General features: G+C 41.8%; 1 protein-coding gene across 3 annotated transcripts in view; it reads right to left on the bottom strand.

The window, feature by feature from the left end:
* RSPH10B (radial spoke head 10 homolog B) overlaps window positions 1–13,958 on the bottom strand; it is a 51,649-nt gene that overhangs the window by 21,535 nt on the left and 16,156 nt on the right. For all 3 annotated transcript variants that reach the window (XM_082712664.1, XM_082712665.1, XM_082712666.1), the window contains exons 8-12: window positions 8,051–8,227; window positions 6,800–6,959; window positions 6,334–6,455; window positions 2,536–2,725; window positions 775–889 (exon numbers count right to left, since the gene is read on the bottom strand). In XM_082712664.1, coding sequence (XP_082568790.1) covers window positions 775–889; window positions 2,536–2,725; window positions 6,334–6,455; window positions 6,800–6,959; window positions 8,051–8,227 — 764 coding nt within the window. The remainder of the gene's footprint in view (window positions 1–774; window positions 890–2,535; window positions 2,726–6,333; window positions 6,456–6,799; window positions 6,960–8,050; window positions 8,228–13,958) is intronic.

The raw sequence follows: 13,958 nt of genomic DNA, 5'->3' as shown, positions 1-13,958 counted from the left end.
TGCAAAGAACATGGAACACGGAAGGGACATCAGTGGGAAAATTTGGGAAACCCTAATGAAGTCTATGATTTTGCTAACAGTATTACACCAACGTTCATTTCTTCACTTTGATAAGTGCACCATGGTTGCGTAAGATTGCTAAGGAAGCTGAGGGACAGGTGTCTAGGAATCACCATACTAACATGGCAACACGTCCATAAAACTAAATTTATCTCAAAATTTAAAAGTTTTTTTTTCAAGATGTAGTATCCATTTTTCTGAGAAAGACAGGAAATTCTGCCCTAAGGAAAGGTTGGTATTGGGGCGCCTGGGTGGCTCAGTCGTTAAGCATCTGCCTTCCGCTCAGGTCATGATCCCGGGGTCCTGGGATGCGGCAGCAGGGCTCAGCAGGAAGCCTGCTTCTCCCTCTGTCACTTCCCCTGCTTGTGTTCCCTCTCTAGGAGATAAATAAAATCTTTAAAAAAAAAAAAAAAAAGGAAGAGTTGGTGTTGACCATTTCTGATTAAAACTCTAGGAACAGTATTCAGGATGGAAACATGACTCCTATCTGAGGGGTCTTCCAAATTCTAATCTGGTATCTCATGGTTTTGTGGTTAATATTTATAAAACCCTTTTGTTTCTGGCCCTTCGTTTCTGAAGTATGTAAAGTGTCTACGGCCATACCACCCTGAACGCGCCCGATCTCGTCTGAAGTATGTAAAGTGATACCGCACATCAAAGAAAAGCAGAAAAGTTACTGCGCCACCCTCTCAGCGCTCTGGAAGCAGTACTTACTGGTATTCTTTGTGGTGGATGTGGTAAGCCAACTGTAGGAGATAATTCAGAAATGTTCTCAAAAGTATTGTTGTAAATGGAGAATGGATTTCTTCCACTGGAATGTCATTGTTGGCTGAAATAAAGAAAATTGGAAAGGATGCTTAGTATTTTTTAATTGAGGTATCATTGACATATAATGTTGTATTAGTTTCAGGTGTGCGGTATGATTCACTCTACGTTACAAAATAACCACCACAATAAGTCTTGTTGACATCATTCACCTACACAGTTATAAAAATTCCTCGTTCATTCTTGAGGACTTTTAAGATTTACCCTCTTAGAAACATTCATATATAATACCATGTTTTGAACATACCATGATTTTATTCTTCTTAAAAAAAAAAAAATTTAGGGGCACCTGGGTGGCTCAGTGGATTAATCCTCTGCCTTTGGCTCAGGTCATGATCTCAGGGTCCTGAGATCAACCCCGCATTGGGCTCTCTGCTCTGCGGGGAGCCTGATTTCTCCTCTCTCTCTCTGCCTGCCTCTCTGCCTACTTGTGATCTCTGGCAAATAAATACATAAAATCTAAAAAAAAAAAAAAATTTAAATTCAATTAACATAGAATGTATTTCTAGTTTCAGATCAAGATTTTATTCCTGATGCCTGGTGTTTTTTAAAACCTATTTTATTTGTTCCTGGTATACAATTCAAAGAACTGAGTATGAGTATCTTTTTTTCCTAGCGAGTACTGTGAACAGCATATACACATCCACCTAAAACTTAAGTACTGCTCGAAAATTCGCGATCTGGTCATTTTTCAAGAAACTTATAAGATACCTTGTGCCAGTGTTTTTCTAGGTGGTTTGAGCCTCATCTGACTAATGATTCTAATTCTAAATGGATTCTAAGTCTTTGTCAAGCACTTAAATTTCAGGGAAATAGGTATTAGTTCGAATATTCTGTGGTTCGAATAGATAATTTGAAGTTTTCAAGGCCTGCTTCCCAGAATTTAGCTGAAAGAAGGAAAACTTTCAATACTATTAAGTTTATTGCATGAACTTTCGCTTTTGAAATCAAGCCCAAGCCCAAGCCCAAGACGACCTCAAGTGTTTTCGCGGCTGCGCCACGCCCTCCCCGATCCTCTCTGCTTCTGATCTCACAGTGTTGGCAGGTTTGATAGATCAGGGGCAGGCAAACTTCTCCATCGAGAGCCAGCAGCACATATTTTAGGCTTTGTAGGCCACACAGTCTCTGTCACAACCCCTCTGGTTGTTCTGGTATCAGAGGGCAAAAACAGCCGCAGACCATGCATGAGAAAATGGGCATGGCTGTGTTCCAATAAAACTTTATTTATAAGAACAGACAGGGGACTGGATTCGGCCCACAGGCTCCGCTGCAGGCAGTCTTTTACTGCTGCCGTTATTTCACGAGATCGTCTCAAATACATTTTAAGTAACTTGAGAAGACCCCCGTGTGTTGATTTCTGGAAGGTCTCGCAGCATTTGCCTTCCTCCCCCGTCTCCCCGTTTCTTGACTGCTTTCGTAGTGACATGATGTCATGCTATTCTTTGAACCAAAAGATGTTGGGGCGCCTGGGTGGCTCAGTCAGTTAAGTATCTGCCTTTGGCTCAGGTCATGATCTCAGGGTCTGCTTCTCCCACTCCTTCTGCCCCTCCCCCCTGCCCACGCACGCGCTCTTGCTCGCTCTCTCTCTCAAATAAATAAATCTTAAAAAAAATAATAACCAAAAAGACACAAAGGACCTAGAATACTCACTACTTAATACTCTGTCCATATCAGCAAGAGTTATCTTATGGTGGTGAAATTTGCAGTCTTTGAGAAACCTCCAGAAGTGAAGCTTTGTCATCAGGAAAGTGTTATCCAGAGAGCGATCACACCCTAGGCTGCTGTAAAAGCTATAAATTCTTCTCAATTCTGTAATATTTCTTAAGACGGCATATTCTACCTACGAAGAGAAAACCACGCATGTCTTAGTCTTGCCTAATAAGAACAAAAGTAAAAGAAACAACACCTGTTTTGTAAATTTAATGAGATAACACGTATGACATAGTAACATTTACCTCTTATCGCTGTATGAGCTCAACAAATGTCATATTCCCCCCACTCAACCCCAGGCCAATAAAATGCATTTCTCATTAAAGTAAACACTGAAAAATTTGCTGTTACCAAAAAAAAGCTGTTATCAGTACAATGAAATTGCTTTCATACTGCTATGTGATAGCATCCTGTTTGAATGAGCAGCAATAAAACCCTCTTGTCTACAGATCAGTATCTTTCATGAAGATAGGCATAAAAATCCTCAACAAAATAGGAGTATATGAAATCTAGCAATATCTAAAATTCTTTTTTTTTTAAAGATTTTATTTATTTATTTGACAGAGAGAGATCACAAGTAGGCAGAGAGGCAGGCAGAGAGAGAGGAGGAAGCAGGATCCCCGCTGAGCAGAGAGCCTGATGCGGGGATCATGACCTGAGCCAAAGGCAGAGGCTTTAACCCACTGAGCCACCCAGGCGCCCCAGTACCTAAAATTCTATGCCACACCGAGCGGGGCTTATCCTGGGACTGCAAGGCTGGTTGTTTGTTTGTTTAATAGACTCAGTGCCCAGTGTGGAGCCCGAAGTGGGGCTCCAACTCACAGCCATGAGATCAAGACCAGAGCTGAGATCATGAGTCAGACACTTAACTGACTGACACGCCCCGGGCTTGGTTGATTTTAAAAACATACAACTAACATCAGACTTCCTGCTGTCTGAAATAGACGATACTCACACTCGTAATTAACCTCCCTCTCCGTCCCCAGTCACCTTCTATAATTCTCCCCAACCTGATGTGACCCTGACCTTCCCATACGTGCAACCCTGCAGCCTATGCAGTGTCCTGTTCTCCAAGACCACTTACCCTGTGTCTCGCCCTCCCAAATGAATTATTCAGGAAATGTGACCTACACTGTCTGGGGACCCCCAAGGAGATGGAGAAGTCCCCCCTTGGGCAGTTGCGTCAGGCATCTGTCCCTCCCAGCTGTAACTCCTACTTTCTAAAATTCAATCCGGTTGGATAAACATGCCAAAGCTGCCTTATCTAAAGCCTTGTTCTAGAGTAGAATGCAGGATTTTCTTCATGAAGCTTTAAACCTGGTAAAGATACCATAAGGAAATACCTCTGGTGGAACAGAGCCGCAGAGGAAGGACAGGTGGGTTCCAAGGAGGAAGTTCTCTGGAGGACACTGTACTTGAACTCCACCTCGGAGCACAGAACAAATCACTTCACAGTCAGCAGGCCTGCCAGTGGAGGCTGGGACAGGGTCGGGGGAGGGCAGAGAGGTTGAGGTGTCCAGGAATGCCAGGAGGGCAGCCTGCCCTGGAGAAAGGCTGTCCCTGTGCTCTGCCCCATCTCCCTCCTGGGCAAATTGGGACAATCACAGTTCTGCCCATAGGCCGTTGGGAGGATGTAGCAAAATAAAGGCGTTTGGAAACATGCCCAGAGCAAAGGGCTTTCTGCTGATGTGCTGGCCATTATCCTAGGAGAGGAAGAGGGGGACTGCTAGGGGCAGGTTGGTGAGGCAGGTTGCTGTCCCTCCTCGGAGGTCCTAAATACACACAGCTACCAGCAGCATGGAACAGGATGGAGCTAGACAGCCAATAGAGCTTTCCAGAACCTTCCAAAGTCTGGAGATCATGAAGGACCATGGAAGGTGAAGGCTCCGTCACAGACAGAGGAAGTTAGAGAGATGTGACCGCCACAGGCAGCGTGGGGTCCTGGGTAGGATCTTGGGACACAAAAAGGGACATTGTGAGGAAAAGTGAAATTCAAGTGAAGTCCACGACTTCGTTTCAGTGTGGCAGCAAGGCCCGGGGCTTGGCTTTGGGCCCCTGTTCAGTGGCCATGGGAGATGCTCACATGTGGAGAAGCCTGTGACAGGGACAAACCCGGGCTCCAGCAGCTCTTCTGAGAGTCTGAAGTCCTCACGAAAGGTTAGAAAAAAATGGAAGTTTCTCTACCTAGATTGTAATATTGTCCATATTATGAAATACCAGGTAGTCATGGAACACGTTTAGAGGTGTTTCCAAAGTGTCAAGTGACAGGACTTTTTTTTGACTTTCGAGATCCTAGTTCTACAATGTTCGAATTTTCTTTAAAGAGCATGTGCTGGGCGCCTGGGTGGCTCAGCAGGTTAGGCGACCTCCTTCGGCTCAGGTCATGATCCTGGGGTTCCAGGATCGAGTCCCACATCAGGCTCCCAGCTCCATGGCGAGTCTGCTTCTCCCTCTGACCTTCTCCCCTCTCATGCTCTCTCTCTCTCTCTCTCTCTCTCTCAAATAAATAAATTAATTAAATCTTTAAAAATAAATAAATAAAGAGCATGTGCTACGTTTGTAATTATAAAACAGTCAAGATATATATTTTTAAATTCACAGGTTTTTTTTGAAGACCTACCTGTTTTGATGTGGAAAGTGAATGATACATAAGTAAACAGGGAGTGGGGGAGGAGGAGGAGGAAACTGTAAGAATATCCCTCCTTTTTGAGTGAATCCATGCATGCTTATTTATTCACCTAAAAATTATATTATAGGAAACTACCTAATGGCACTGAAGAGCTATGATTCAATACACAAAAACAAGAGATTATATGAGCAGAATACTCCAATTCTAATTACGTTTGCCCAAAACAAAACCGGAAAGATGGTCACCAGATTTTGTCTGGGTGGAGATTCTCTTCTACTTTTTCTTATGTGCATTTTTTTAAACTTCCTACAAGTATTGTGCATTATTCTCCTAACTAGAGAAAGTCACGATAGGTTTGGTTTGTTTTGTTCTTTAACAAGAATCTGGCAGCAGATCAAGTGAGCCAACCCCAGGAGCCCGAATTACATCGTTGGCCAGAAGAAGAGAGGAGAATGGTGTGGGGGGGTGAAGAGTCATGTCTTTTGAGACCCACAGGAACTGGGGCCAGAGGAGACGGGATAGCAGGAGAGCAAAGGGGTGCCTGCCTTGCACTTTTGAGGTACCGATGGTTCTCCTGTTGCAAGCCACGCCATCAACAATGCTTTCACGGAAAAATCCAGCAAGCCCCAGTCAAAGCAGGGTTCACGATACTAACGTGTAATTTCGTGGATGTGATTTTTCCACTTGTTAATCAGATGAAGTCAGGTACACATAATTTTCTCTGTCTCTAAGCTTTTCTAGACTTGTACTGATTTCTAGGAGCTTGAAGTTCTTTGGAATCCCAGCAGCCCATAATAATGCACACCAGAATTAAGGTCCTGTGGTTGGGGTGGCCACAGCCTTGGCCTTGAGACCAAGCTGGGGGTGAGGGTAACTTGCATGTAATTAATTCACCAAGTCTCTCTATCTGGGCTTCTGTTTTCTCACAAAGCATGTTCCCTAGGGTTTCCTTGCAAATTAAATGAAATGGCACACAAAGCATCGATGGGGCTCCTAGAAGACATTCAACACAGGACAGCCCCCCTCGGCTGTATTTTCCCAAGCCTGGGGAGACTCTGTTAATATTCAAGCCTAAAATACAAACATATAACAATATGAAAGGTTTTTACCTGCTTCTTTTCCTCTGCTTGATCTTTCTCAGGATACATACTCAGCAGCAAACTGAGATTTAGCTCAATGCTTGGCCCTAATACAGAATTGCTTTCACTGCCGTCAAGCTTCCTGATAATCTCTAGCAAATAAAGGCAAATAGAAGGGATGGTGGTGAAAAGCAATGTTAAAAGTCATCAATGTGACCATTGCAACTAGTAAATTAAAGTGCTTTGGAGAAAAGATAAGAAAATGCTTTTGGAAGATAAAAAAAAAAAAATTTTTTTTTCCAGTGTTATGTGGAAATGATTTTCCACCCAAGTGGGAAATAAGAGTATTCAAAAAACCTCCTAAGAAAGTAGTCCTCCCCACCACCCCTCCCCAGGAAAATTCTGTTTCCTGAAGTAGTCTTTGTATTTTGATGAGCAGATTCCACTGATCACAGAAGTTAATTTGCATACACCTGCCAGGAGCCCACCCCCTTACCAGCACTGAGCGAGGATGCCGGGTGCCAGTTCTTGAAGGACAGGTCTGAAGACAGGTCCAGGTGACTTAAGAACTCAACTTCGAGATTTGGAAACTCCACTATGTGGTCATTGGAAAACAAGCCATTATACACACGCCCATTCTTGAAAGTTAAGCGGCCCTGCAGACAGAAAGATGCACAGTTCAGGAAATCCACTGATAATCTACATCTGTACCATTTTCGAGGGTCTGGAGGTTTTTGTTTGTTTTTAAGACATGCACTTAGCACTTAGGCTCCTAGAGTCTCCAGCCACTGTGTTAAATCCTCTCTCTTCTTCCTCCTCCTCCTCTATCTGCTCCACAGCCTCTCCCCAGCTACCCCCAGATAACAGAAGGTGCCTTGTTAAACTATACCAGTGACCGGCAGAGTGCCCATCCCCAAATAGGGGCTCTATTGGATTGTCCAACACAAGCCAAGAGTCAGTCTGATGGAGAGGTAAGGAGATGATCCAAGTCATTTGTGGGAAGCTTCTCAGAAAAGAGTTTCTTCTCTCCTCCTACTTAGTGTGGTATGTGGATGTGAAGCCTGGAACCACAGCATCCATTTTGTGGTCATGAGGGAGGAGCAGCAGAGGGGTGAAACTGACATCATGGTAAGAGACATCCTGGGTAGATGGAAGAAAACTCCTGACATCACGGAGTTGCTGAATCAAACCCACTTGTTCTTTCACAGTTTTGTCTGATTAAGCTAGATTTTTCCGTTCCTTGTGACCAAAACCACCTAACACAGACATGTATGTACATAACATGAACTAAGTAAATAACTTCTAAATATACAGGACACAGATGATATGTTGGAAATTATTTTATTTTATTTTATTTTATTTTATTTTATTTTATTTTATTTTATTTTATTTTATTTTTTTAAAGACTTTATTTATTTATTTGACAGACAGGGATCACAAGTAGGCAGAGAGGCAGGCAGAGAGAGGAGGAAGCAGGCTCTCTGCTGAGCAGAAAGCCCAACTTGGGGCTTGATCCCAGGACCCTGGGATCAGGACCCGAGCTGAAGGCAGAGGCTTTAACCCACTGAGCCACCCAGGTGCCCCGGAAATTCTTTTAAAATTCATGTAATCATCTTAACAAAACAATAAGTTATTCATGCAAAAATGGATTATGCATTTTACCAGACAGAGAATGACATGCCTTTTAATGGCATTTCATTTGCTTTATAAAATCTATAAAATGTGTTCTTCACACGCCTGCACTCACCATGCCATGTTTTTTGTTGGAGACCCATTCTCCCTCATAAACAGCTCCACTGGCATAGTAGAACTTTCCACGGCCATGACGATATCCATCTACAAACTCTCCTACGTATTCATTTCTCAAAGGGTATTGGGAGTTAGGGATTCTCTTCAGAAACCAGGAGTACGTTCCAAAGCCATTCTGGAAAAAAAAAAAAAAAGGTAATTGCCATGAGAAATGCTCAAAATAGTTCCTCTTTTTACCTGAATCCATTTAAAATTTGGTCAGTAGGGGCACCTGGGTGGCTCAGTGTGTCAAGCCTCTGACTCTTGATTTTGGCTTAGGTCGTGATCGCGGGGTCCGGAGACGGAGCCCAGTGTCAGGCTCTGCGTTCCACGTGGAGTCTGCTTGTCCCTCTCCCTCCCCCCACTTGTGTTTTTCTCCCTCCCCCTCTCAGTCTCAAAAATAAATAAATAAATAAATAAATAAATAAAACCTTCTAAAATTACAATAAAACTCAGTCAATAGATCAAATACAATGACACATTGGAAAGGACAAAGAACACAGATTTTAGAGTCGTACATTAGGTTCAGCCTCTGTGCCATCTACTTACAACCTTTTGATCCAAGGTAAATTATTTAAAGCCCTCTGGGTTTCATCTACAAAATGAAAATAACATCTATCCTGCAGGTTGGATGTAAAGATTGAAGATCTTTACAATACAAGCTAGTGCCTAGCTTGATATTGATAAACTATTACCTTAAATTTAATTTATTTTTAACATACAAATTGATTTTTTTTCAAATGCCCTCTTCAATCCCATTTTGTAGAGGTAACCAGAATTTAAAAGTCTGAAAATTCATCCATATTTTCCCCAGGCATGTTCAATTATACGTACCAAATCAACATATTATATGGACATATAACACATATAAATACACAATTTTTTCAACAATGGGATGATTTTGTGTAGCTCTTCCTAGAACTTCTGGGTAGATGCTAAAAAGAACTGAAAACAGGGACTCAAACAAATATTTGGGCACTCACGTTCATAGCAGCATTATTTGCAATAACCAGAAGGTGGAAGCAACCCAGGTGTCCATTGATGGATGAATGAATAAACAAATGGATGATATAAACATACAATGGAATATTATTCAGCCTTAAGAAGGAAGGAAATTACATACTATAAGATGCATGAACCTTGAAGACATTATGCTAAGTGAAATAAACCAGTTGCAAAAGGACAGATACTCTATAATTCTACTTATACGAGATACCAAGATGAGTCAGATTCATAGGGACAGAAAGTAGATGGTGGGTGCTAGGGATGGAGGAAGGAGGAAAAGAGATGGGGAGTGACTGTTTGATGGGGACAGAGTCTCCATTTGGAAAGAAGAAAGAGTTCTGGAGACAGATGGTACGCACAACAGTATGAATGTACTTAATGCCCCTGAATTGGACACTTAACGTGATCAAGATGGTAAATTTTTTTGTTATCTGTATTTTATCACAATTAAAAAATTAAAAAAAAAAAAGATGGAATGGTGGGACGCCTGGGTAGCTCAGTGGGTTAAAGCCTATGCCTTCGGCTCAGGTCATGATCCCAGGGTCCTGGGATCAAGCCCCACATTGGGCTCTCTGCTCATCAGGGAGCCTGCTTCCTCTTCCCTCTCTCTCTGCCTGCCTCTCTGCCTACTTGTGATCTCTGTCTGTCAAATAAAAATAAATAAATAAATAAAGATGGAATGATTATGGGGCACCTGGTTGGTTCAGTGGGTTGAGCCTCTGCCTTCAGCTCAGGTCATGATCTCGGTGTCCTGGGATCGAGCCCCGCGTCAGGCTCTCTGTTCAGCAGGGAGCCTGCTTCCCCCTCTCTCTCTGCCTGCCTCTCTGCCTACTTGTGATCTCTCTCTCTGTCAAATAAATAAATAAAATCTTTAAAAAATAAAAATATGGAATGGTTATATTGATGTCAAAAAATGACTTAAGAGAAACAGAAACTATCAGAGCTAAAGAGGAGCAAGACAAGATGACAAATTATATAAATTATATATGTGACTTGTACTGTATTCCTTTTTTTTTTTTTTAAGATTTATTTATTTAGGGGCACGTGGGTGGCTCAGTTGGTTAAGCATTTGCCTTCAGCTCAGGTCATGATCCCACAGTCCTGGGATCGAGCCCTGCATCAGGCTCCCTGCTTGGAGGGAAGCCTGCTTCTCCCTCTCCCACTCCCCTTGCTTGTATTCCTTCTCTTGCTGTTTCCCTCTGTCAAATAAATAAATTAAATTTTTTTAAATAAAAAAAAGGGTCAATCCACCAAGAAGATGTAACAATCTTTTTTTTTTTTAAGATTTTATTTTATTTATTTGACAGAGAGAGATCACAGGTAGGTAGAGAGGCTGGCAGAGAGAGAGAGAGAGAGAGAGAGGGAAGCAGGCTCCCCGCTGAGCAGAGAGCCCGATGTGGGACTCGATCCCAGGACCCTGAGATCATGACCTGAGCCGAAGGCAGCGGCTTAACCCACTGAGCCACCCAGGCACCCCAAGAAGATGTAACAATCTTAAACATGAACGCACTTAACACAACTTAAAAATCTATAAAGCAAAAATTGATAGATTTGAAAGAAATAGATGAATCTACAATTACACTTCAACACTTCACCACTCTTATCTCAGAAACGGGTAGAAAAAAAATAAACAGAAAATAAGGAATATGATCTAGAAGACCTGAGCAACACTATCAACCGACTTGATCTCATTGGCATCCACAGAACACTCCATTCAACAAAAGCAGAAAAAACACAACATTCACCAAGACAGACCATATTCTGGGCCACAAAAATAAACCACAGCATATTTAAGAGAAATGTAGTCATACAAAGTATGTTCTCTAACCACAGTGGAATTAAATAAAAAATCAACAACAGAAAGATGGCTGGAAAAACCTCCAACTATTTGGGAACTTAACAACGTATGTCAAAACAATTTGCAGGTTAAAGAGGAAGTCACAGGAACATTAGAAAATATTTTGAACTGAACAAAAATGAAAACATATCAGAATTAGGAGGATGCAGAGAAGCAACATTAAGAGGAAAAAATTTAGTATTAAATGCTTATATTAGAAAAGAAGAAATGTCTCAAATCAATAAAGCTTCCATCCCACAATGCAAGGGAAAGAAGAGTGTGTTAAACCCAAAGAATGAAGAAAGAAGGTAAGAGCAAAGAGTGGGTATCAAATTAAAAACTGAAAAATCTCAAGAGAAAATAAGTAACACCAAGACTGGCTCTTAAAGAATTTTCATGACATGGATACACCTGTAGCAAGACCAAAGACAAAAGAGAAAACATAAATCTATGGTACTGGGAGAAAGAGAGAACATCACTATAGATCCCATATAATATATATTAAAAGAATAACAAGAGACTTTTTTTAAAAAACAAGTTCTTTTTTTAAAGATTTTATTTATTTAGGGCAGAGGACATGAATGGACATTTCTGCAAAGAAGACATCCAGATGGCCAACAGACACCTGAAAAAAAGGCGCCACATCACTTGGCATCAGAGAAATACAAATCAAAACCACCATGAGATACCACCTGACACCAGTCAGAAGGGCTAAAATGAACAAGTCAGGAAATGACAGATGCTGGTGAGGATGGAGAGAAAGGGGAACCCTCCTACACTGTTGGTGGAAATGCAAGCTGGTGCAACCGCTCTGGAAAACTGCATGGAGGTCCCTCAAAAAGTTGAAAATAGAGCTACCCTATGACCCAGCAATTGCACTACTGGCTATTTACCCTAAAGATACAAATGTAGTGATCCAAAGGGGCACGTGCACCCAAATGTTTATAGCAGCAATGTCCATGATAGCCAAACTATGGAAAGAACCTAGATGTCCATCAACGGATGAATGAATAAAGAAGATGTGGTATATATATATATACAATGGAATACTATGCAGCCATCAAAAGAAATGAAAGCTTGCCATTTGCAACGACGTTGATGGAACTAGAGGGTATTATGCTGAGCGAAATAAGTCAATCGGAGAAAGACAACTATCATATGATCTCCATGATATTAGGACATGGAAATGCAACGTGCGGGGTTTGGGGGGTTGGAAAAGAATAAATGAAACAAGATGATCGGGAGGGAGACAAACCATAAGAGACTCTTAATCTCACAGAACAAACTGAGGGTTGCTGGGGGGAGGGGGGTCAGGAGAAGGGGGTGGGGTTATGAACACTGGGGAGGGTATGTGCTATGGTGAGTGCTGTGAGGTGTGTAAACCTGGCGATTCACAGACCTGTACCCCTGGGGCTAATAATACGTTATATGTTTATTTAAAAAATTTTTTTTAAGATTTTATTCATTTATTTATTTCGTTTATTTGTCAGAGAGAGAGAAGAGAGCACAAGGGGGGGGGGAGTGGCAGGTAGAGGGAGAAGCAGTCTCCCCACTGAGCAGGGAGCCCCACACAGGACTCGATCCCAGGACTCTGGGATCATGACCCAAGCTGAAGACAAATGTATGACTTACCGAGCCACCAAGGCATCCCCAGAAGAGACTACTATGAACAACCTTGTGCCAATAAATTTCTATGCAATGGACAAGTTTCTTCAATAATACAAACTTCAAGAACATACAGATAGGGTGCCTGCGTGGCTCAGTTGGCTAAGCGTCCGACTCCTGATTTTGGCTCAGGTCATGATCTTGGAGCCATGAGATCAAGCCCCATATGGGGCTCTGCACTGAGTATGGAGCCTGCTTAGGATTCTTTCTCTCCCTCTGCCAATGCCCCGTGCGTCCCACTCACACACCATGCCCTCTCTACTGGAACAACAACACAAAAACAAACTAACGTGAAAAACTTCATTCACCACAATCCAGTGGGATTTATTTCTGGGTTGTAAGGGTGGATAAATATTTGCAAATCAATCAGTGTGATCCAGCACATCAATAGGAGAAAGGGTGAGAACCACATGATCATTCCAATAGATGTAGGAAAAGCATTTGACAAAGTACAACATCCATTCATGATAAGCACTTTGACAAAGTAGCTTTGAAGGGAACATAACTCAACATAATAAAGGCCACATATGAAAAACCCACAGCTAATATCATTCTTAATGGGGGAAAAAGAGAGTTTTTCCTCTACGGTCAGGATGTCCACTCTCAACACTGTCATCAACACGGTACTAGAAGTGCTAGCCACAGAGACCAGACAACAAAAAGAATTTATAAAAGGCATCCAAATCAGTAAGGGAAAAGTAAAACATTCACTATTTGCAGATGACATGACATAGAAAACCCAAAAGGCTCCAGCAAAAAACTGCTAGGACTGATACATGAATTCAATAAAGCTGCAGGACACAACATCAATCTACAGGAACATGCTGCATTTCTACGCATCTATAATGAAGCAGCAGAAATTCAGAAAACCCATTTACAATTGGAACAAAAATAATAAGATCCCTGGGAATCAACCCAACCAAAGAGGTGAAAGACCTGTACTCTGAAAACTGTAGAATTTGGTGAAAGAAACTGAAGATGACACCAATGGAAAGACATTCCATGTTCCTGGATTGGAAGAACACTGTTAAAATGTCTATACTGTCAAAGATGTCTACACGTTTGATGTAACCCCTATCAAAATACCAACTGCATTTTTCACACAGCTAGAACAAACAAGCCTAAAACTTGTATGGAACCACAAAGGACCCCAAAGAGCAATCTTGAAAAGGCAAAGCAAAGCTGGAGGCATCACAATTCTGAACTTGAAGTTATAATACAAAGCTGCAGTGATCAACACAGTATGGTACCAACACAAAAAGAAACACAATGGAACAGAAGAGAAAATCCAGACACAAACCCACAACTATACAGTCAACTAATCTTCAACAAAGCTGGAAAGAACATCCAATGGGGAAAG

This window comes from Mustela nivalis (assembly GCF_964662115.1).
Source record: "Mustela nivalis genome assembly, chromosome: 19".
NCBI classification, from domain to species: Eukaryota; Metazoa; Chordata; class Mammalia; order Carnivora; family Mustelidae; genus Mustela; species Mustela nivalis.
Note: the sequence above shows the minus strand (reverse complement) of the source record. Positions and strands in the feature narration are given on the sequence as shown.